This window comes from Macrobrachium rosenbergii, chromosome 27, assembly GCF_040412425.1.
Source record: "Macrobrachium rosenbergii isolate ZJJX-2024 chromosome 27, ASM4041242v1, whole genome shotgun sequence".
NCBI classification, from domain to species: Eukaryota; Metazoa; Arthropoda; class Malacostraca; order Decapoda; family Palaemonidae; genus Macrobrachium; species Macrobrachium rosenbergii.
The window spans coordinates 3,456,299-3,481,328 of record NC_089767.1 but is presented as its reverse complement, the minus strand read 5'-3'; the positions used below and the strand labels follow the sequence as shown (position 1 = coordinate 3,481,328).

At 41.8% G+C, this 25,030-nt stretch overlaps 1 protein-coding gene across 7 annotated transcripts in view; it reads left to right on the top strand.

Annotated features, from left to right (window-relative positions):
- LOC136853355 (dehydrogenase/reductase SDR family member on chromosome X homolog) overlaps nucleotides 1–25,030 on the top strand; it is a 66,297-nt gene that overhangs the window by 4,562 nt on the left and 36,705 nt on the right. For 6 of the 7 annotated variants that reach the window (XR_010857420.1, XR_010857419.1, XM_067128729.1 and 3 more), the window contains exons 2-5: nucleotides 10,859–10,972; nucleotides 21,753–21,860; nucleotides 23,272–23,445; nucleotides 24,029–24,236. Coding sequence is in view for 5 of the 7 variants with exons in the window: in XM_067128727.1 (XP_066984828.1) it covers nucleotides 10,859–10,972; nucleotides 21,753–21,860; nucleotides 23,272–23,445; nucleotides 24,029–24,236 (604 nt within the window). In the remaining 2 variants the exon portion in view is untranslated. Of the gene's footprint in view, nucleotides 1–10,857; nucleotides 10,973–21,752; nucleotides 21,861–23,271; nucleotides 23,446–24,028; nucleotides 24,237–25,030 lie in introns of all 7 variants that reach the window. The other variant, XM_067128730.1, reaches the window with a different exon arrangement.

Below are 25,030 nucleotides of genomic sequence, written 5' to 3'. Positions count from 1 at the left end.
CTTCTAGTAAAGCTCCTGATGTTAAGTGAAAACTGAACTAGTAGAGGCCATGGGCAAGGCACTGTTGTGTGAATGCAACTCAGGACCTGTGGCAGACCACTAGTAGACCAGGTACCAACAGACCATACTGGTACCCCTAAGTATCGCACAGTGGAGACTTTTTGGACACGAACTCGATCTGTACACTGATGGTGTAGGGACCATAGACACCCAGCAAGAGGGTATCACTGACTGGTGAATGTAGCGCCCAGAAGCGGATGAACACAGTCGCTTACCAGGGAAAGGGGCTCATTTGAAATTCTATGGTGCCACTTGTAAGAGGTCTCCTAGGATTCTGTGCTCATCCTTCCTGCAGGAGGAGGATGAAGGAGAAGCTGAAGGCTTCAAGTAACCCTCACTCACCTGACATCACCAAGCATTTTTTTCAAACATTGCCTAGTGTAGATGTTCTTGCTCTCAACTTAGTTGCTGTTGAACTTAAAGAGCATTCTATTTTCTTGCACTATTGCTGGTTTGTGCATGTTTTTGTCTATGGAGAGAAAACAAATATGAAGGTAATGGGAGTGAGCATTTGTGTGGGCTCCTCAATCCTCATGTCCCCTTGTGATACTGACCTTGATAGGTTTCTTGTAGGATTAAGGCTTGTTCTTGCCTCTCCTCCTATAATGAGTGTGATGATTGCTCTCTGTCTCAGTGGGATAGGTTTGGTAGGAGGCAAAAAATGACAGGAAGCATATGCCAGTCTCCTCAGGAGGGAATACTCCTCTGGGGACTCCTCAAAACCCTTCAATTACTTTTCTTTCCATGCCTGAAATTTCTTGGCCAATTAGCCTCAGTTAAGAAGGAGGATTCTGTCGCTGTTGTTGCTGTTCCTGCCATGGCTAAGGAGGTTGGCCCTCCGGTGTTGATAGTGCCTCCAGTCAGAAATTCTCCCTCTTCAGTTGCATCTTTGATTATGCTTTTTGCCTCTACCTGCCTTCCAGCGTTCACAGGGAACTAGACCAGAGCCAGGAATGAGTAGAAGTGCAACGGCTCTTCTTTCATGTCCCCCTCCTTGTTGAGCTTTTCCTCCTCCTCATCTTCACCCTCCCCACAAAAGAAAGAAGGAAGTCCAAAAACTCTCTCACGAGAGGAAGAATGTACATTATGCACACATCCATATTTCATAAGCTGTCACATATATGTACTTAACTAAGTACTAAACTTAATCTATAATCTTTAAATTTAACAACCGGACAAACAGTGGCACAGTTGCTGTTGCATATAACAATACTACTTATAAAAATTTAACAAATGCCACTTTCAGTTTAATTTCACTATTTAATGAAAACAAACATAAGGAACTGCTAACTATTGACATCTTTATTCACATACCTTTACAATATGTCAGAACACTCATTGTTAATAAATGTGCATCACAACTACCCCAGATGTACAATGGGTAACAGAATATGAAAATGCATAATTTGTCTAAATGGTACCACATGTGTTGTTCAAAAGACATAATGTCTTAACAGGTGCACATTTAATCACAACTAGCTGCAATCATTTCAATATGGTCATGCCTCCTCACACCATCATCCAAGCTTGGTTTGAAAAGGTCACAAATTCAAAGCCACAGTGCTAGCAGTTCCTAAAACTACAATTTTCGAGTTTAGCCTATTTTTATTAATCAGCTTCAATTCAGTATTTATACAGTAATCATCTCAGGATTTGATGGACCACCCACACAGTTCTCTCAGAGCTTTTCAATGAGCATCACAAGAAGAACTGACCTTGAAAAGAAGACAGAATTAGAAGAAAATGATAGTCAAAACAGACAAAAATTGGCACACCCCTCTTTTGAATATGCTTGAGATGTGTCTGTGCGCACTTGTACTATCTGTCCAGAAATTAAGCATGCAGGCAGTCCCCGGTTTACGGCTAGGGTTCCGTTCCCGGCGGTGCGCTGCAACCAGAAAATTGCCTTAAACCAGAACATCATAATTAACGGCTGCCGCAATCCTTATTACGGCACCATATCGTGGATTATGGTTCCATGGCATGGATTATGGCACCATAACTAAAACTATATTGTACAATACAGTATATACCTATGGACATCACAAGGAACATACAACAGAATACAGTATATAAGACTGAAATTATCACATAGTTTATACAAATGTTCTATCCCAGTCTTCCTCTGGTTTAAGATGTTCAGCAATATTGTGTAATGGAACAAGCCTTAATCTTTACCCAGTTAGGCTGTGCATCAGTTTTCAGAGCAGAATTTTGTGCAGTTAAGATTATGAAAAAATGTTATCACTGAAATTTTTTTTTTTGTGATTCTGGAAGTGCATTAGAAGATCTTCAGAATTTTTGTTTGAAAAAGCTCTTGTTCAACAAAGTACATTTTGTTCATGACACTTACCTGCCAGATATATATATAGCTGTATTTCTCCGAAATCCGACAGAATTTCAAAACTCGCGGCACACGCAGTGTGGCCAGGTGGTTAGTACTCATTCCGCCGCTGGGAGGCGGGAATCGGGAACCATTCCCATTTTCTATTCAGATTTTCTCTGTCGCCGGTACTGTTAACATCTGTTACAGTACCTCCGCCTCTGGATTTCGTTAACTTGCTTATTCCCACTTAAGTATTCTCTTGACTTTTGGTTTTGATTCTTGGACTGTGGATTGGCACACGCTTTTTCTGGATTGTTTTGGATTTTGCTTATGACCTCTCTTTAACTATGTCTGGTTCTAGTTCTGCTAGTTTCCGTGTATGTTGTATGAGTGATTGTAAGGTGAGGCTACCGAAAGCTTCGCAGAGCCCTCACTCTGTTTGTTTGAGGTGTAGGGGGCATGTTTGTCTTATAGATGATCGATGTAAGGAGTGTGAACCTTTATCGGATGCGAGCTGGAAGTCGTATGATTCGTATGTTCGCAAGTTGGAGCGTGACAGGGTTAGGAGGTCTTCCTCCAGGAGTGTGTGCAAGAGTCAGGGTATTTCCTCTCCTGATATTTCCAACGTAGTTGATGTTGCACCTGTCCCTGTGGTTTTGCCTTCGGGCCCTGATATTGTGTCTGTGGAGGGTTGCCCTGGCGCAGATCATGAGTTCTATCCGTGCGCTCGAGAACAAAGTGACTTCTCTCCAAAGTGCTGTGAAGTGTAGTGCTCCCCCAGTGTTGTGGAGGGGCGTCAGATCGGCCCCATAATGCTTCTAGGCCTGGACCGCTGTCAGACTCCCAGGACTCAGGAGAAGGCATGTCGAAAGCCGCAAGAAGGTTACGGGGCTTCCCACCGATCTGACGTCCCTTCGGCAGTTCCTGTTGTCGCTTCCCAGGCTGCCAGAGATCGTGCCGGCGCGCATTCTCAGGACTGCTTTTTCGTCCTCCGAGGCGTCCTCCCCGGCGCAAGGGGTGGAATTCAAAGGACTCGTCCTCTCAAGAGGAGTCGTGTTCAAGAGGACGCTGCTCGTCAGTCTTCTTCGTCGGCTAGCTATTTTGATGCCTTTCCACCGCAGAAGAAGTCTAGGATTTCGTCTGATGAGGATGTTTCGGAGCGCCCCAGCCGCTCTATGGAGAGAACCTTTCTTGCTCCTGTGAGGAAGAAGAAGGCGTCCCCTCGCCCATCGTCTTCCCATAGGATTGTCTCTCCTCCCAGACAGGATTCTTCGCCTGCTAAGAAGATTTTGTTGGAGATGCAGCGACAGTTGTCTTCTCTTATTGCTGAGAAGGACTCTGCTCCTCGTCGTCGCAAGGACTTGACTTTGCCTGTCAAGAGATCAAGGAAGTCTCCTTCTCCTGCTCCTCGTTCGCCGTCTCCTTCTCCTGTTTCGTCGCCTTGTCGCCCTGTTAGCTCTCTTGCTCCTCGTCGTGGCGCTTTCGTCAACAGGACGCCGCGAGCTTCTTCCCGTGACGCTCGGCCGCTCTTCAGGACGCTTCTGTTCAGGGACGCCGTCGGGACGCTCTTCCGGTTTTGGGCGTGGCGCCTGTGATGACGCTCTTCAGGACGCTCTCCAAGACGCTCCGCTGGACGCCCTTCGGTTGCTCTTCAGGACGTTCCGGAGCATTCTGTTTCTTCTGAGAAAAGGAGATCCCTTCTTCGGATTGGACCTCAAGGCCTTCGTTCCCCTAAAGTGTTGGGTGACTCGTTTGCTTCTCCGGCTGTGGCGGGAGAGGTTTCTGCCGATTCGGATCCTGCTGAAGTCGAGCTCTCGTCTGCTTCCTCTTCTTCGGACTACCAAGTTTTGACCAGCTTGCTTAAGGACTTGTTCGGGGACAAGTTTAAGCCTTCGGCTCCTCTTTCTCCTCCTTCTCAGCTAGCTTCCTCCAAAGCTAGGAGAGCTCCTGGTTTTTTGAAGATGACTTCTTCTTTGGCGACCAAGAGGGCTTTCAAGAAAGTCAACATGTGGATGGAGGAACGGAAGTCCCATGGCAAGACCTCTTTCGCTGTGCCTCCGTCTAAGCTTTCAGGCAAGGCTGGTATGTGGTATGAGACGGGGAGAAGATCTCAGCCCTAGAGTTCCTTCCTCTTCTCAAGGGGATTTTACCAGTCTTGTCGACGCCTCCCGTAGGTCTCATCTGCCTACTGCTAAGGTTTCTTGGACCTTGTCAGAGACCGACCACCATCTCAAAGGTCTCTTCCGCACCATGGAGGTGTTTAATTTCTTGGACTGGTGCTTGGGAGCCTTGGATCTTAAGCTTCGAAGCTCGGACTCTATTACTTTGGGGGAGCTTTCTAGTGTCCTTAACTGTATGGACAAGGCAGTTAGGGATGGATCTGAAGAGCTGGCGTCTCACTTTGGTACGGGCCTCTTAAAGAAGAGGGCCTTGTTTTGTGACTTCACTGCTAAGTCTGTCTCCCCTTCGCAAAGGGCAGAATTATTGTTCGCTCCCTTGTCCAACCATCTGTTTCCCCAGTCCTTGATTCGGGACATTTCCGCTAGTCTTAAGGAGAAGGCCACGCAAGACCTGTTGGCTCATTCTTCTCGACGTCCTCCAGCTCCTTCTTCTTCTTCGTCTGCTTCAGTGTTGTCATCCAGGAAGAAGAAGCCCTTTCGTGGAGGAACTTCTTCCTCTAGATCGTCTCTCCTATGAGGAAGAGGTTTTACCAGAGGAGCGGCCCCCTCTAAACCTAGGGGAAAAAAGTGACTTCTTTCACCTCCAGACACCTGTAGGAGCCAGGCTTTTTTATTTTGCGGAAGCCTGGAGAACACGAGGGGCGGACGCATGGTCTCTAACTGTCTTAGAGAAAGGTTACAAGATCCCTTTCTCATGTTTCCACCCCTTTGCACGTCGCCCAGGGATCTGTCGTCTTACCACCGAGAGAAGCAACAGATTCTTTTGGACCTCCTGGAGCAGTTGTTGGAAAAAGAGCCGTGGAACAAGTTCTGAAGTTGGATTCTCCGGGTTCTACAACAGGCTTTTCTTAGTCCCGAAACAGTCGGGAGAGTGGAGACCGGTCCTAGATGTAAGTGTCTTGAATCGTTTTATTTCAAAGGACAGATTCAAGATGGAAACGCCTCAGTCGGTTCTAGGGGCCTTAAGACCAGGGGACTGGATGGTCTCTCTGGACTTACAAGATGCGTACTTCCATGTTCCCATTCATCCTCAATCAGGAAGTACCTGAGGATTTGTGCTGGGGACGAGTCTTCCAGTTCAGAGCTCTCTGCTTCGGTTTGTGCACCGCTCCCATGATCTTCACGGTGATCATGAAAAACGTTGCGAGGTGGCTTCACCTGGCGGGTGTTCGAGTGTCATTCTACCTAGACGACTGGCTCATACGAGCCTCTTCTCGGAGAAGTGTCTGGAGGACCTGACTTTCACACTGAATTTGTGAAGTCCTTGGGACTTCTTGTGAACCAAGAAAAGTCCCATCTGATCCCGACGCGGTCCATCGTCTATCTGGGGATTCAGATGGATTCAGTGGCTTTTCGAGCTTTTCCATCCCGAGAACGGCAACGGCTTTGCTTAAGCAAAGTTTCGTCCTTTCTAGGGAAAGAAACATGCTCGGTGAGGGAATGGATGAGTTTGCTGGGGACCATTTCCTCGCTGGAGAAGTTTGTTTCCCTGGGAAGGCTCCATCTCAGACCTCTCCAGTTTTTCTTGGCGGAGAACTGGAGGGACAAGGAGAATCTGGAAGAGATTTTGTGATATCTCCTTCTGTCAAGGATCATCTGAAGTGGTGGTTCGACCCCTTGAAGCTTGCAGAAGGGTTTTCTCTTCGCCTTCAGAGCCCCGACCTAGTGTTGTTTTTCCACGCGTCCAGGGAAGGATGGGGAGCAACACTAGGAGGAGGAAGTGTCAGGCACCTGGAGAGGGGAACAGGTGTCCTGGCACATAAACCTCAAGGAATTGGGTGCTATCTTTCTGGCTCTTCAATTCTTCAAGCCCAAGTGGCAGGCAGAATTGTCCAGGTCAATTCGGACAATACCACAGCTCTAGCGTACCTCAAAAAACAGGGGTACTCGATCGTTCCCTGTTTATCCTTGCGAGGGAGATCCTGCTCTGGACTCATGCTCGAAGAGTCACTATTCTCACGAGGTTCATTGCGGGAGTGGAGAATATTCGAGCAGACCTTCTCAGTCGGCAAAATCAGCTGCTACCGACCGAGTGGACTCTTCACAAGGAGGTATGTTTAGAGTTGTGGAGAATTTGGGGACGTCCTCTAGTGGACCTCTTTGCCACGTCCAGGACGGCAAGACTTCCCCTTTATTGCTCTCCTGTCCTAGACCCAGGAGCGTTAGCCATAGACGCCCTCCTCTGGGACTGGAAAGGACTCGACCTTTACGCTTTCCCTCCCTTCAAGATCCTGGGAGAAGTGATAAGGAAGTTTGCAACGTCAGAAGGAGCAAGGATGACTCTAATAGCCCCCTTCTGGCCAGCAGCGGATTGGTTTCCAGAGACCCTGTCCTTCCTAGTGGATTTTCCAAGAACGCTTCCATTGAGGGTGGACCTTCTCAAACAGCCGCATTTCAAGAGGTTCCACCAAAACCTCTCCGCTCTGAGTCTGACTGCGTTCAGACTATCTCAAAGTTGGCCAGAGCAAGAGGCTTTTCGAGATCTGTGGCAAAGGCCATCGCCAATGCCAGGAGACCTTCTTCGAATGCGGTCTACCAGTACAAGTGGTCTGTTTTTCGAAGATGGTGCAGGAGTAAAGGAGTTTCCTCGTCCACGACCTCTGTACCACAAATAGCTGACTTCCTTTTTTATCTGAGGCATAAGAATAAACTGGCAGTCTCGACGATTAAGGGCTATAGAAGTATGTTATCGGCAGTTTTTAGACACAGAGGCCTGAACTTGTGCGATAACAAGGATCTTCACGATCTTTTAAGATCCTTCGAGACTGTCAAAATTCCTCAACTCAGGACACCTTCTTGGAATCTGGATGTTGTCCTGAAGTTTCTTATGTCTAGTGATTTTGAACCTCTGTCTTGGCTTCCCTCAAAAACGTGACGAGGAAAGCTGTCTTCCTAACGGCTCTGGCGACAGCTAAGAGGATCAGTGAAGTGCAGGCTATTAGCAAACATATTGGCTTTAGGGGTCCTAATGCTGTATGCTCCCTAAATCCTTTGTTCTTAGCCAAGAACGAGAATCCTTCAAACCCTTGGCCCAAATCTTTTGAAATCAAAGGTTTGACGGAAATACTTGGGCAAGAGTCAGAAAGAGTCTTGTGTCCTGTCAGGGCTCTTAAGTTCTACTTAGCCAAGACCAAGAATACTAGAGGCTCATCGGACAATCTGTGGTGTTCGGTGAAGAGACCTGATCTTCCCATGTCCAAGAATGCCTTAGCATTCTTTTTAAGAAGTGTTATTCGAGAGGCTCATTCCTCCTGCTTAGAAGGTGACATGAGACTTCTGAAAGTAAAAGCTCATGAAGTTAGAGCTATCGCGACTTCCATGGCTTTCCGAAAGAATATGTCTCTGAGTGATATTCTTGGTGCTACCTTCTGGAGAAGTAATTCAGTGTTCGCTTCGCATTACTTGCGAGATGTGAAGACGACATTTGAAGACTGCTCTTCGCTGGGACCGTACGTTTCCGCAGACACTATGTTGGGAGAAGAAGGCAATACTCATCCTATCCTTTAGGGGTTAGGTAGTATTTTTAATCTTGTTGTTGTCTATTTCTGGTTGTTGGGTGGCCATTGAGGTGGACATCCCAATTTTTAGCCTATGCTAGGTTCTTTTACCTTAGATAGGGCGGTCAGGTGGTTGGTCGTTGCTCCTTCTCCCTCTCTGTATGGTAACATGATCTAGTCCTATTGTGGTCACGCCCCTTGGACAGGTCATCTGGATCTCTCCAGCTTTATAGGTCCCTACCTTGCTGGAGACTCTGGATTAGCAGCAGCAGGCTTGGGTGACAGATAAACTCAAGTCAGCTATGCTAACAGGTAAGGAACCAAGGCGTCATTCGCCTACATTTATTTGTTTCCTAAATCCTATTCTGTCTCTTCCCACCTCCTACGGTGGGATTCAGCTATATATATATCTGGCAGGTAAGTGTCATGAACAAAATGATATTTTAATGATAAAATAAGGTTTGTTCATACTTACCTGGCAGATATATATACTTTAGTGCCCTCCCGCCTCCCCTCTTGAGACAGTGGCACTAGAAAATCTGAATAGAAAATGGGAATGGTTCCCGATTCCCGCCTCCCAGCGGCGGGAATGAGTACTAACCACCTGGCCACACTGCGTGTGCCGCGAGTTTTGAAATTCTGTCGGATTTCGGAGAAATACAGCTATATATATATCTGCCAGGTAAGTATGAACAAACCTTATTTTATCATTAAAATATCATTTTCCTTCCACAAATTATATGAAGATGGTATAAATGTTAAAATATGTTAATCCCTGAACACTAAGGCATTAAAGGAATTGAAAGTACTGATAAAGCAGCCAAAGCTACAATGATTATGACTTGATCAGATATACGCCTGTTCCTGTCAGTGATATATTACCACAGTATCTTTAAAACTCAATCTTTTTCAGTAAATAGCTGATATTTTGGAATAGGGAATCAGAAAAATAACAAAACAGACAAACCCAACTGTTGAGTTGTGGTATTCTTCACTTCAAAATGAGAGGCAGATTGAAGTAATGTTGTCCTCTCTTTGAACTGGTCATGCTCAGCTGACCCATGGGTATTTGATGAAAAATCCCACTTGACCCACTACATGAATGCAGAACAAACATCCATCTTTGTGTTTAGCAACTGTACAAAGTTCAGCCAAATATCCGAAATAAATCCTTGAAAGAAATCTAGTAAGAGTCTTCAGCATTTCAGTTTATTCAATTATTAGATTTTTAAAGTTGCTCTGTGTTATCATCTCATATATTCATCAAGAACAAAGCTTTTTGGGGCAGCCCAGTAAAAGTTAGAAGTGTCAACTCTTGTTCTGGTTAAACTGTTTCTTAATGATGACAATGATGTGAAGGGTAAACCTTACAGGCCTCATGATATCTTTTAGTTTATAATAAAGAAAGATTGTGAAAGTTGTAATCCCAGGCAAGGGAGGTGGTGAATGGTGAGGAGTATTAGATTGCTGGCAACCTCACTTGGGATGCAGCTATTCTTACAGCTTATTTTCACTATGGAAAGAGAGGAATGAGAAAGGCGGACATGCTGGTGAGGACCCTCTAGGTCTATACAAAGCAGCATATGCCTTGTATGAATATGTAGGACACATCTCAGTAGTGTGAAAATGAAACACAAATGGCATGTCTGAATATGCTGTCATGTGAAATCAGGGTATTGCAACATGTATTGCATGGTTATGGGCTTGCCATTGTAAGATACCATAAGATGAAGGCTACTTAATGTAACTAAATTTGAAATGGGTTGCAGATGGCCTCATATTCCTTCATCAAACACAGTCTTCATGCACAATCTTCATGGTAAAGAATTGCTGGCCACTTTCATTACTAAAAATACAGTAGTGCTTTTATTATGAAGACTAATAAATTTATGATTCCTCCAGAAAGTGTTGAGAGGAAAAAAAAAGTACAGGCAGTCCTTGGTTATCAGCGGGGTTCCGTTCTGAAGGTGTGATAACCAAAAACCGCTGCTAACTGGAAATCGGCGATTTTCACTCTTTTTCGGTGAATTTCGGGGCTTATCGGCGCCGAAAAGCACCGATTTTCGGTTACCAATGCCTCTGTTATTGGTGCCAGTACCCAATTATCGGCGCCGATAAGCTGAAATCTGTGATTTTTGGTGCCGAAAATTGCTGATTTTCGTCGCTAGACAGGCGCCGTCAAACCGGATCGCCGTTAAACAAGCCCACGGTTAACCGGCGACTGCCTGTATTTCCATATCATTTGACACTTTATCTGCAAATCTTGGACTGACCAGTGAATGGGAATTGGTTTGAATTGATTTTGTTTGTTGGAAGATTTGTGTAAATATGTGTACAGTGGACCCCCGCCTATTCCTGGTTCCGGATTCGTGGCTTCTCCTATTCGAGGTTTTCTCTGGATCATATATACACATTATTTGCAGAAAATTCACCTATTTGCAGTATTTTTCATTGAGAAATAATCAGATTACTGTGTTTTCATATAATTTTTGTGACTAAATGCACTTTTTGTGATAAAACTATTAAAATATTCAGGTATAAGTATTTTTAGAGGGATATTTGGTTTTTTGAACTATCAAAATAGGCAGTTACAGTATAAAGCATTTTTAGAGGGGTTTTAAGTATTTGCGGATTTTAGCTATTCGCGGGGGCTAGCGGTACACATCCCCTGTGAATACCACAGGTCGGCTGTACAGTATGCTTAGTGATTTCTTCATATGGTACAGTATATATTATTTAAGAAATTAAATTCACCTGCACTCTACTGCTTCATTTGACAAAAGATAATTTTTCAGGTTCAGACAAGATGCAGCACTTTTTATGGACAGCTTGGAACTTCATTAAACTGTATGTCCTTGGTGCTTTGTATTTAGTGAAAGAATTATTAGTGCCTCACAAGAAACCCACAGGTTAGTTACCATTTTTGTTGATGAAATTGTAGTTTAGTCATTTAAAAAATAATTTTTATAATATTTTTTTTGCCCAAGTCACAATCATGACTTAGTCATAGGTGATTGCAAGTCACTGAGTGCTAGCTTTTATTTTTCTTACTTTTAACTGACTTAGGCAAGTTTAGATTTGATTTGATTTAGGCAAAAATCCAAAAATCAATGAAAAATGACTTAGGCAGTTAGTTTATGGTGCATGTAACTTACCAGGTAGAGTTTCTGCCCAGCTTTAGATTTTAAATTCGGGGAAGTCTTTTGTTATGGTACACTGCACTTAGGAGTAAGGTACAGCTAAAGAGCAGTTCTTTTCTGCTGTTCAATGACCATACATTGGTTGTTCAGCAGCTTTGTTTTGATGTTCAGGAGTAGTCACCGGATGGTTTTGATTATTATCGAAGGATTTGGTGTAGTATCCTGTATCCTGCTATATTTCCTCTTAGATGCTTAACTTAGACTTTTGAATTTTTTACCTCAGACTCAAGTGTGTCTAGTTAAGTATATCTTAGTTTAACCAGACCACTCTAGGGCTGGCGAAGGATTAGATTTAACGTGGTTAAGAACCAATTGGTTACATAACCTACAGCTAGACACATTTTTGAATCACCAGAAACAAATTTTTTGTTCTTACTGTCAGACGACCAACAGGTGTGTCTAGCGAGAATGGGTATTGTAGCAAAGGCTGCCGGGTAGCAAAGGCTGCAATTCTAGGTTGACTTCTTCTAAATATGACGCTTATTCAGTATGTTTTCATTGCCAAGGACATGTTTGTTCTCCTGACTTGATGTGCGAAGAATGTAGAGACTAGGGCGAAGTTACATGGAGAATTTTGACTGCCCATTTAGGTGATCTAGAGAAGGCTAGACATAGAAAGGTGGCTGCTAGAGCTGAGGCTAGAGCTTCAGTGTCTTGCACTCCTAAACCAGTCCTTTCGACACCTGTGACTACTTGCTTGCCTATTCCTACTTCTCTTGCACTTCCATCTACTCTGTTACCTAGCTTCCATCCCTCTGAACCTAGTACCATTGCCAATCTTGAATCCCGGATCGACAAGAAATTTGATGCGTTGGTGAATACGGTCGCTCAAATAGGAGATTCAGTAAGAGTCCTTTTGGACAAGGCAAGTGGTGAACCCGGTACAAGTGTTGTGTTAGTAGAGGGGGTGGCTTCTCATCCCACCGATGCTCCTAGATCGAGGTCCCTGCAAACTCCCCTGCACTGGGAGGAAAGGTGGAGGTCAGTGGGGTTTACCCACGAGTGTGCCCCCTCAACCAAACAAGTTCTATTTCCTAGGTTTTGAGCCTACACTGGAGGTGTCCTAGTGGATGGCACCTTGTCTTTTCTGATTCGAATGATTGTTGGCCAGATTCCTCCAGGGCTCTGAAGAGGCATGTTTTTGGAGGATCAGAACCCTCAATCCCTCGTAAGTGCCATAGGGACCAAGAGCCCTCTTTTAGCTGTTTGGACGATGGAGAGCTCCCAGTGACTCGCAAGCTTCCATTGGCTCCCATGCGCCAAGTGGCTCACAGACGTACAAAGGGAGCAGCTTGCTCCATGGGATCAGAGCTTCCAGTAGGTCCTAAGCATCCAATGGGATCAGAGTGCCCAGTGGCTCCCGATCTCCCAGTGTCTTGTAGCTCTTGTGCAGTTCTGGTTGATGCTTCCTAAGGTTCATCGGATTGGGATGTCCTGATAACAGTGGGTCAGCCTGTTGCTGCACCCTCTGTTGTTAAGTCTCTAGATAAATGAAGGCTGTACCTTCGCCTCCTGTCCCAGAGCACCCGAAGACAACATTAGTACTCCAACTCAAGATTCTTCTCTAATTCCTATTCATCAATGGTTGGACAATATCCTGGAACTTCTGAAAAACCTTCATCTTCTCCTCAGAAACCAGAGGATACTCAACAGGACTTGGCACTTTTTGCTGTTTCTTCAACAGAAGAGGAAGCAGAACAGGAGCAATCTTCATCATTGTATGCTTCCCTCCAAAATTATTTTCTGTTTTGTTTTCCTTTGTACAGTACTTCTCCGCTGCGGTGCCTTCTTCACCTGGGCCTCCTTCATGTTGTGGCAACCTGTAGGATCTGCCAAACTCCCGAAGATGGCTCTTTCTATTTCTTCCAAGAGGGCTTCAGCAGGCATTGATTCTTGGTTGTCTGAGAAGAGGGAATTAGGCAAGGCTGTGTTTTGTTCCCCTCCTTCACACCTGTCTAAGAGGAAGTATGTTTTTTTATCTGACCGGAGAAGCACCCTCCTTGGGGGTTTCTGCCCCCTCCCAAGGGGACTTCTCAGGCCTGATTGATCCCACTCGTAGATCAGCTTTCGACTTGGCCAAGACAATGTTTTCTGCAACAGAACTCAACCATTTAGTGAAGGACAGATATAAGGTCTTCGAAATCTTTAGTTTCCTTGACTGGATGGTAGGTGCCCTGACGAAGAAAATCGAAGATTGCTCATCGCTGCAGGACAGTTTTGCAGCAGATTGGCTTGGGGTACTTTTCTTGTGCCGATAAAGCTATTAGAGATGGGGCCAAGAGTTAGCTGCTCTTTTTCTACAGGCATGCTAAAGAAAAGGGAGTTGTGGTGCTCCTTCATGACCAAAGGAGTTACCCCTTCACAGAGATCCTCTCTTCTCTTTGTCCCATTGAACAAGAGTAGCCTTTTTCTTAGGGCTTCAGTAGAATGAGTGGCTACAAAGCTGCAAAAGAAAGCCACCCATGACTGTCTAGCAATTGGCCAAGTGACAGAAGGATTCGAACCATGCTGCTTCAGTGTCTTTCAACATTAGACCTTTCTCTCCCCTTCAACCACGGCCCTTTTGAGGTGGTAAAGGAAGACCACAAGCTTGTCCATGCTTGAACTCTCCATCTGTCTGACCCATCATGAAGAAATCCTCCTCAAGACCCACCTCGAGCAAGGAGGATCCGGTCCTCCGTCTCCCAGTGGGCACCAGATTCCTTGATTTTTGGAAACAATGGGAAATCAGATCAGTGGAACATGGGTGCTTCAAGTACTCAAAGAAGTATATTCAATCCCCTTCAAGGCAAGACCTACTTTGATGTCTTCTCCCATTGCCTTAAAGGCATACTCAGAAGGCTCGGAGAAGTTTGTAGCCCTTTCAAAGGAGGTTACAGCTCTTCTTCAGAAAAGAGGGATAGAAGTGGTGAGAGACTTATTGGAGGGTTTTACAACCGCCTGTTCGTAGTCCCCAAGACATCGGGGGGGCTTGAGACCTGTCCTGGATGTAATCGCTCTGAACTTCTTCGTCCAAACCACGAAGTTCGAGATGCAGACAAACAACTCAGTTCTTGCTGCGATTTGTCAAGGGGATTGGATGGTATCCATCGACATGAGAGACCCTTACTCCCATATCCCAATACAGTACACTGGGAGTCCAGAAAATACCTGAGGTTTGTATTCCAGGACAAGATTTTCCAGTTTCGGGCTCTGTGCTTCGGGTTGTCCACAGCCCCTCAAGTCTTCACCAAAGTGCTCGCCCCTCTATCTCAATGGCTTCACCTAATGGGTGTAAAAGTTTGCCTGTATCTGGACAACTGGCTCCTATGATCGTCATCCCAGAAGAAATGTATGGAGGACCTACACAAAACTTTTCATTAGCACAAAATTTTGCATCCTCATCAATCAAGAGAAATTCCAGTTAGTCCCTTCTCAGTTGGTAGTTTATTTAGGGATGAAGATGGACTCTCGGATTTTTCGGGTTTTTCCGTCCGACGAGAATTCAGTTGTGCACCCAGAAAATCTGTCACTTCTTGTATCTACAGTCCTGCTCTGCCAACGATTGGATGAGTCTATTAAGGAGACTGTGTGCGAGGCCTTTACAGTTCTTCCTAAAGGCCAATTGGAGCAGGAAGATTCTGCCAGACTCTTTTGCCTTCCCCATCACGCTGGGAATAAAGGAAGACCTTCGGTGGTGGCTCGAAGAAGAGAGATTTTTGTAGGAAAATCTCTGCTTCAACCGAACCCGAGCCTAACATTGTTCTTTTACGCATCGAATCTGGGTTGAGGAGCAATTCTAGGACACTTGGAAGTAGCAGGAATGTGGTCTCCACAAGAGAGAAGGTTACACATAAAACTGAAGGAAATGAAGGTAAGTCACCTAGTGCTTCAGCATTTTGCTTCAGTAACTCATGACACAGTGGTAGCAGTTCCTTCGGACAACACATCTGCTCTACCATTTATTTGGAACCAGGAGGAACCCATTCCTTTTTTGCTGTCGGAGATCTCCTCCTTTGGGCTCACAGCCGGAGATCCTCACCTGCTTTTTTGGGTTGAACAGCAAGAACACCCAGATCAAGTTCACCTAATTTGTTAATAATAATAATAATAATAATAATAATTGAATAATATAATAATAATAATAATATAAAAAAATAAATATTGAAAAATTAAATAACAAGTTCAAAACCCACAGAATGGTCGCTGAATCCAAGGTGTGCACTGACCTGTGGAAATGGTGGGGAAAGCTCTTGGTAGACATGTTTGCAATGTCCAGGAATCATCGTCCTCCCCTCTATTGTTCTCTGGCACCAGACCCTCAGGCGTGGGCAACGGATGCTATGCTACAGGACTGGTCGGACCTGGAGGTTTACACTTTTCCTCCGTTCATTTAGGGGATGGTTACCGGATCTTCTAGAGCTTCTGTCGGACTTTCCATGGCTCCTTCCACAGAGGAGAAATCTGCTTAGACAACCTCACTTCAATCGCTTTCATCAAGGTTTGTCCATTCTCACTCTGAGAGGCTTCAAACTGTCAGGAAGCTTTTCAGAGTGAAAGGTTTTTCAAGAGAAGTTGCCAATGATATTGCTAGATGTAGACATGAATCTTCTTCCAAACTCTACCAGTCTAAGTGGGCAGTATTTTGCAGATGGTGTAAGAGGTGTGCCATCTCTTCTTCTGAAACATCTGTAGCCCAAATAGCAGATTTTTTACTCTACCTGAGATCTTCCCGAGGTTTGTTGATGCCTACGATCAAGGGCTACAGATCCATGCTGAATTCAGTGTTCAAGCATAGAGGTTTGGACCTTTCTTCAAACCCAGATATTTCAGACTTAAGTGATTTGATACCCTGAAATGGAACACACAAACTCAGGTTTCTTGGAACCTAGATGTAGTACTTCATTGGTTGTCAGGTCCCCCTTTTGAACTGCTTCACACATCATCTTTTAAGAGACTTATCCAGGAAGACTCTATTTTTGATCACCTTAGCCAGGGCAAGACAAGTCGGTGAACTGCAAGCTCTGGATAAACAAGTCGGTTTCTTCCAAGGAGATGCAAGATGTATGTGGATCTAAGGGTTCTTAGCAAAGAACGAGAACCCTTCTAATCCGTCACCTCATTCATTCTCGGTTAAGAGTCTTCATTCTCAGACCAAGAGGTTAGTGAGTCTTGAAACTATACCTCGAGAGAACCAAGAAGATCAGGGATTTTCATAACCTCTGGTGTTTTAAAAACCTTTGCTCTCTCCAAGAATAGGTTATTCAAGAAGCCTTTGCTATAGGTTAAGGCCTATGACGTGCAGGCAGTAGCCACATTGTTGGCTTTTAAGTGCAACTTCTCTCTTTCTGCTATTATCCAATTGACTTATAGGAAGTGTTGCTCAGTCTTTGCCAACCATTATTTACGTGATGCCAAAACAATGTTTGAGGACTACAGTACACTGGGTCCATTCTCCACGGCTGGCATGGCAGTAGGGAATGAAGGGTAGGAGTAATACTTCTGTTTTCCTCTATCTCCTCGCCTTGTTTAAGGGTTGAGTTATTTGGAAAGCCTGGGGCTACTTGGTACCTGGAGTACCCTCCAATATTTGTTTTAATGGATGGTTTGTGCTTTTTAATTGGTGCTCAGGTAACATGGTTTTTTATGGTTGTTTTTTTGTTGGTGTATTTTGTTTCATGCCCAGGGCAAGGGCAATTGTTTTTGCTTAGCTTTGTAAGTCATAGGAATACTCCTTGATTACAAAGCTCCCACTGAAGTAGGGGCAACTCTTGACACTACCGGTCATGTTCCTACAGGTAGAGATGAGCTATGACAAAGAGGCAATGTCTTCCTGCTCTAGCTCTCTCCCCAGGTAAGTTACAACAAGCATTAACACAATGCTAGCCTTTATCTATTTCAAATGCATTTCCATTTTTAAATGATTTTTGAGTAGTACATGTCCATACTTCCCACCTCCTGTCAATGTGGGATTCAGCTATGTAATTACTTGGTAAGTTACATATATAAAAATGACAGTTTTATAATAAAATAAGGTTTATATATACTTACCAAGTAATTACATGATTGGAGCCCTTCCCGCCTCCTTGCACATGGATGTAGAGCATAAATGAACGGAGCTCTTTAGCTATGTTGTACCTATACTTCCCCAGAGGTGGGCAGGGCGCTTACCTGCACCAAAACAAAAGAGCTCTACTGTGAATTTCAAATCTAAAGCTACTGTTAAAGTAGAAACTAATATCTATGTAATTACTTGCTAAGTATATATAAAACCTCATTTTATTATAAAAATGTCCTGTTTCTTAATATTTAATTGTAATGATTATGTTGTACAGTACCTAGCAAAGAGAATTATTAGTACCTCACTAGAAGCCCACAGGTTAGCTGCCACTTTTCATTTTGAAAATGGCAGGTTATTCGGTGTGCTAAATCGTATTTCTTCACTTTCTATAGTGATGATTACATTTTGGACAATTTCCATCATGATTAGTATGTATGCTTCTTCCTCAGTGAGATTTCACAACATTTGATTGTGTATCTGACTCTGAGTGGCCTACAGGATTGGAGAAAATAGCTTAGTTATTCATAGTAAAAGTGTTCTGCAAAGGTGATAGGTTTTTTCCCTCTCATTTTTTGTCTTGTCTGGAAGGAGAACATTATTGAGGAGGCCAGTATATAATTCTTGTATTTGCTGTTGCACATAGTGTGCCATTTGGAGTGTACCAAAGTACTATATCTTGTGTGCAAAAGCATGTTGGATGTCATTTAATTTTTGCACAGCATTGTCAAAATTTCTTTTGAGCATCGGTTAGTGGCTCTATTGCATGTAATGGACATACAGTATGTTTTAGTGTCATAACAATTAGATTTTAGAGTACAGTTAGCAGGGGATGCATTTGATATTTAAGTTTTATTCCTCTGTGAAACTTTAGCTCAGTTTTTCCTGGAATTAAGCTTCATCCTAATGAGTTTTGATCAGTAGGCTGTGTCTACACTTTATTTGTCATATTAAATAGTGTGCTAAGCTCCACTTTTCCAATTTTTTACAAATTATAATTTTGTATGGTATATTGCGCAATTCTTGCCCTCCTAGAGTGTACAGTCTTATGGTACTTATGCTGTACTGCCTGTAACAGTGCAGTGTAACCTGAGAATAGTCGTTTTTTTAAGATAGTGTTTCAGGTTGTCTTCAGTGGTGAGCATTTCTTACTAGTTGGCACACCTCACTCATGATCCCTGTTATAGTTGTGAAGTTAGTTTTTCTGCCTAATCTAGATTAAAGATTCTTATCTGTTCATCACAGTCTTATGTTCATAGTTGACTGGACCTATAATTTTTATTAATGTTTATTGTTTACCCACTGTCCACAAGTATGAGGTGTTGCTACTAATAAAAAAGAAATTTTGAATATGTAGGAATTTGCCTACCCATGTAATATGTTCATGCAACAAAGAACACTGATCTTTTGGTGCAGGTTGAATTTTTTACATTCCGAATTTTGTTTTAGCAACTCCCATTGTTTGGGACTTTTTCCATCAATATCTGTATTTTCTACACAGTATATAAGGATGACCTTTCTGTATCATTTGCAGGGGCAAGAATGACTGTGATTGAAATAAAGCAAAACTTTGCAGAGATCAGACATGAACACTCAAATTTTTCACCAGGAAGAATGTTATAATTCATTTTTACTGCATCCATGGAGCACACCCAGACCAAGTTATTTAGATAAGAGGTCAAAGAAATCCTTTGTGTAGAAGAAACATGGTTTTTTGGATTGATATTTGACCACAGACTAACGTGGGTGGCTTATTTGAAGATGTTGAAAACGAAATGTCTGGGAGTATCAAATATTTTGAAGTTGCCAGCACGTACAAAGCTGTCAGACATTTCCGAAAATATGTACAGTAAGCTTGTGTTGGGAAAGTTATCCAGTGGTTGCAAAATATACTTCTCAGCAACTTCAAACAAGTTAAAAATCTTAGGTTCAGTACCTCATGCTGGCTTTAGGTTAGTCATTGGAGCTTTCAGAACTTGGCCAATTCCTTTTCTTAGTTGAGGAAGGAGAGTTGCCCATGGAATTAAAGTGCCAATCATCAGGTGTTTTTAGGTGGTGTACATTACAAAGTCTTCCAAATTCTCTCGCATTTCAGCCTGCGAACAAGAACTACAATGGATATAAAGTTACCCAAATGTCCTCAGCTATATGATTTACAGTGAATTAGTTATTGAACTGTTCTAACCTATTTAGCATTTTTAGATTTATTTTGGAAGCTGGTTATCTGCAAAAGATTTAAATTACTGTATTATGTTATTGTTTATGACTAGTTATAGTGAGGGTAGGCACCTGGCAGTATCAAAATACCTTTGACAAGATTAATCTTTGTGATATTACTGTACTCACAGGACGCTTATTTATATATGTTGGGACCCATGTTTGCAGCTGGTCTGGCAGAGTGGTTGTGTGCATTCCCTTGTGCTTAGTGTGTGTCCTTAGGATTCTTTGACTATAGGCTGGTTATTTATGAAGATGCCCATCATCAGGAGATTGTTTTATTGATAACTCAATACCAGTGGAATGCTCCTTTTGGCCTTGTTAGACCCAACTTGTGGCAGTTATATATTCTTGTTTTTGCTTCAGTTGCTGTGTCCCCTCTCCTAAATGGTGAATCAGGCTATTTTTGATGGATAGGGTTGTATTAAAAAACAATGTTTTACAGTAGAACTAGTATTTTACAAAAGCATTAGTCTTAGACCTTAGTTCCCTCCTCTCTTCCCTTCTCTTATCGGATTGAGAGTGGCATAAGGCCAAGAATCCAAGATTTGGCTAAACATAAACTCTGTATTTTGCACAGTTGAAGTCTATTTTATGATTAATGGGTTGGTATGAAAAAGTAGATTAATGAGTTTGTATGAAAAAGTAGTTTTATTGTAAAAACAGTCTTTTGAAAAATAACTGTTTACAATATGTAAAGAAACTTCTGTTAATGGGTAACTGTGGCACATCATTCTGATTGTAATTTTGTTGTTTTTCATCTTAAGAGCTAGTAAAATAACTTGCAGTTATTTGGCTTCAGTTGAGACCAAAACTAGTACAGTACTGCATTCTGTCTTGAAAGTGAAATTTATAGCAAGCAAATAAGAAATTTATTTGTAAGCAGTAAACCAGTTTGTGTTCTACCACACACATTTTTACCCTACCCCAAAATCTTCAGTTAAGATGATTTTTTCTATTATAAACTTTTATTTTTTATTTTTAGTCCTGAATTCTGATTTATAACTGTTACTAAGGGCTCAGCAGAGTCAGCAACTTAATCATCCTACCAAAGTTGAGATTTGGGCTATGTTAGGGGGTTAGTGCCATCTGAGCACCTCAGGCAGTGCACTGTAGGCATTGCTTAAGGTTTTTTGCAGCTTCCTGTCGGCCCTAGCTGCAACCCTTTTCATTCCTTTTACTGTATCTCCGTTCATATTCTCATTCTTCCGTCTTACTTTCCACCCTCTCCCAACAGTTAATTCATAGTGCAACTGCGAGGTTTTCCTCCTGTTACACCCTTGAACTTTTACTGTCAATTTCCATTTCAGCACTGAATGACTTCATAGGTTCCAGCACTTGGCCTGTGGCGTAAATTCTATATTCTGTTCTAGTTGATGGGGCTAAATGAAACAAATAAAATTTCTAAGATAAAACTTAATTTTGCCATAGACCCATCACACATGTACAGTACTGAGTTTCATCCTTCCAACCCCTCGGTTTTACTTTTCTTGGCCATATTCCATGCAAAGAGTGACATGGTGAGTAGTGATGACTGATGCTCCATGGTGGTACATACTGTATTGTCACAGCAGTCATTACATACTACCATTTCTGTCGTTTAGACAAAAGTTTGTAGTGCTTTGGGATGTTGACAGAACATGAATGTGGTCTATGAGTGGTGGGTTTATACAAAAAACTAATTTTATATTTTGCAACCTTTGACTAGCAACATGAAGGATAACTGTATTAATGACTGGAAGGTCCTTTTGGATCTATGTAAGTTACTAGTTTTGATCCAATATTTTTTATCTAAGTCAGACAAAATACTGAAGAACAGCTTGTTGGTTTGCACTTAGAGTGATTCAGTGTAAGTAAAGTTCCTTTGCACTTTGCCAGGACACAAAACTTATATTGTAAATATTCCCTAAATACAAATCATGACTTGAGATCCCTGTGCGCAAGCATTCTGACATTTTTCCCTCCCTGAAACCACTTCTACTTAGCAATGTACTTACAACAATTTTGACATCTTGAGCAGAGCTGCCTACTTGTGAATATCCCTAGACAGGGCTACCCTGTATTAAGGATGATAACGTTTAATTTTTTCCAAGCTAATATCTCAGTGTTCCAGGTAGCATAACATAAGTAAAATAAGAATATTATTCAGCATCTTGAAAGAATTTGCATATTGAGAGTTTTCTTTCTTTCAAGCACTGCTACCGTTTTTACATCATACTGTTGGTATTTTTCCAGGTATTGGTCCACAGAATGGGCGTGTAGCCCTTGTTACTGGTGGAGGTAGAGGGATTGGTCTCCAGACTGTAAGGCAATTTCTTCGTCAAGATATGACTGTGATAATAGGTAAATTATGATCAGTCGTCATTGATTTGTTTACCAAGTAGTAGAAGAGGAGAATAAAGTATGGGTACCCAAGTTATAGGCACAGTCTCAGGATTTTTTACTTGGCATGATCTGTTTTAATTTGTTACTCATGTATATTAATCCGTATATTTTGCCATTTATTGATTATAATGGGTTTCAAAGATGTGTAGACAGATCCTCCAGAGTTTGGAAGATCTCAGTACTGTATTCTGTTTTTTTTTTTTTTTTTTTTTTTTTTTTTTTGTACCATTGAAGACGAAATAGCTAAGATGGGTTTCTGAAAAGAATTGATGACTAGAATATTTAGTTGGTTGCGTGTTGTTGCAGAAAAATTGTCATTGAAATAATTTGGGTGGGTGGGGGGTTTAGAAGTCAGTGTTGTAGGCATACTAACAATCATATTTTGATTTTTGTTATATTGTACCTTCATATTTGCACATGCACTAATTTTTGCGTTGTAACTGACAAGAGATTCAGTAACCATGGGTCTATACCCAGGAGGTAGGATTGATGCAAATAGGGTATCATCATCTAAATCCAAAAACACTATGCTGAGGAACATCAGAAAAGACATTAATGTTGTCCTGTAGTTGCACAACACTGCGTAGTAAGCACAGTACATATTTTGCAAAAGTGTATTCATTTATTATCATTTTTGTGAATTTAACAATAAATCATTTTAATAAATCTTATTGTCTAAATATCACATAAGAAATATTTTATGTCCAGAGGCTGTGCTGGTAAGGATTAATTGTATGCCATGGATAGGGAACTGCACTTAATTGACTTTGAGGCATTTGCTGTTTGACTTTACCTTTGTAGGAGAGTTCTGAGTACTGCATTAGGAGGGTAATTACAGGCAGTCCCAGCTTACCGGCGGCATCGGTTAACAACGTTTCAGTGTAATGGCACTTGGCTAGTGACAGCGTTAACTGGATTTTTGGTGCCAGTAAGCAGTTATCAATGTTGTTAAGTGGTTTTTGGCGTTGGTAAGTGGTTTATTGGTGTCGGTAAGCGGTTTGTCAGCGCCAGTAAGAGGTTTATTGGCGCCATTATCTGCGATTTTCAGTTAGTGGTGCTCGGCTGGGAACAGAACCCCCGCCGTTAACTGGGGACTGCCTACTTGTTTTCCAAATTTTTTAGGAATAATGATGCATTTCTGCATCAGTGGAAATGAAAGTTTTAATGCCAGTTATGAAATGAAATTCATTTGTCCAGCCTTTCTCTTGCCACCTGAACTTAAGTGGATTAGTGAAACCACTGTAGTTATCCTCTATTTATGTACAGGTAGATTTTTTATATTGTTACATGAATTATATACTATCATGAATTATATTATTGTACATTGTATATACTCAGAAATTAGTATTTAATAAGTTTTTCCTTTTAGCTGGTAGGGATGTAACTTCCTTGCAAAAGGCAGTTGACTGTATTCGTTCGGAGGGAATCACAAGTGGGAGAACAGAGTGCTTAGAACTGGACCTGAGGAGTTTGAATTCTGTCCGTGAACTTGTCAGAGAGTTCTTGAAATTAAATCTTCCATTGCATGTCCTTGTCAACAATGGTAAGCCTTTTTTTGGTTGCATTTGTCTTGCCAAGAGTAGTTTATGCATTGGTATTAATATACAATATCATGATATAGCATAAGGTATTTAGTTTTAGTCAAATAATAACTAAGACTGTATTCAGCAGCATAAATACTGTATTGCCAGTTCAACTTATTGTGTAGATGAAATTAATTACCATTTCACTTCTTATTTTAAGAAGCATATTTTGCTTTTTTAGTGTACTTTTGTTCATTTTGAGTTTATGACATTTGTTGAATTCTGAGGCATAACAGTATATTAACTTATAGGTTGGTGGAATATCTCAAATGTCTTTGGAATATAAACTTTCAGAAATAAAAATCTTGCCTGTTTGAATGTTATTGTTTCTTGTAGCATTAGTATTTGGAAGCTAGTTTTTGTGGATGGATAACTCATCAATAAGACTTTCCCAAAATTTAAAGCAAACTTTATAAAAATAAAGATTTAGATATTAATATCTGTCTTGTAATAGCCTGTTATAGAAATTTTAGGATTGCTTTTTGCGAGTGTTGCTAAATCAGTAAACTAGTAACATATCAAATAATGTGAATTTAATTCTAGCTGGGATCATGTTCTGGCCGAAGGAAATCACAGAAGATGGATATGAGTCCCATTGGAGTGTCAATTACCTCGGACATTTTCTTCTCACTCATCTTTTATATCCCCACTTGAGCAAAAGTTCCTCAAAGGAAATGCCATCCAGGATAGTCAACCTGACGTCTTCGGTTCACTACATTGGACAGATAAATTTTGATGACATCAATGGCAGGTACTGCATCAGTATGTCAAGAATCTTAAGTTAATTATGAAATTCAGTTTTCTGTGATATAGTCTGTTACGAAGCGCATTCAGAGAAATACAAACTGTCCATTTCTCTTTTATGTGTGGCTTTAAAAAATTTATATTTTTATATAAATAACTTACCAAGTAATTACATGGCTATTAGTTGACTTACACAGCAGCTTGAATTCAAAATTTCATGGGTAACACTTCAGACATCTGTTTAGGTGACCATTCCCCTACTAGTGGGAATATTAATAACAACTTTAGCAGATAACTTCAATCTGTTCCTTCAGTGTTCCGGTAAACACTGAGTTATGGAAGCAGCTTATTCATTATTATCTGGTGTTTTAACTGGGTTTCAGTGGTGTATACATCCACTGGAATGCATATTAGTAACTTTCATGAAACCTCAGGATGAGTTTTTTCTTGTTTTTTGTTATTAAGTTGGTTCAACAACAGTAAATCCGTTAGGCCAAATCTTTTGTTTATACCTAGGCTTATTACGAGCCGCCGATAATAGTTCTGCCCTTAAAGTAATCCTTGTATGTTATGCCATTCCTTTAGGCTGAAACTTGTGCATTGTTTTGTTTACTGGTCCTAGATTACTTGCAAGCCGTCGGTATATGGTTTTGCCTGAAAATTAAATTTTCGAATGGTGTTTTCCAGGCACAGGCACTTGCAAGCCACCGATGATAGTTGCCTTAAAAGTAATTCTTGAATGTTTCGTCATTGTGTTAGGCTAAACGCTAGACAAAACTCATGCCTTTTTTGCCAAGGCTA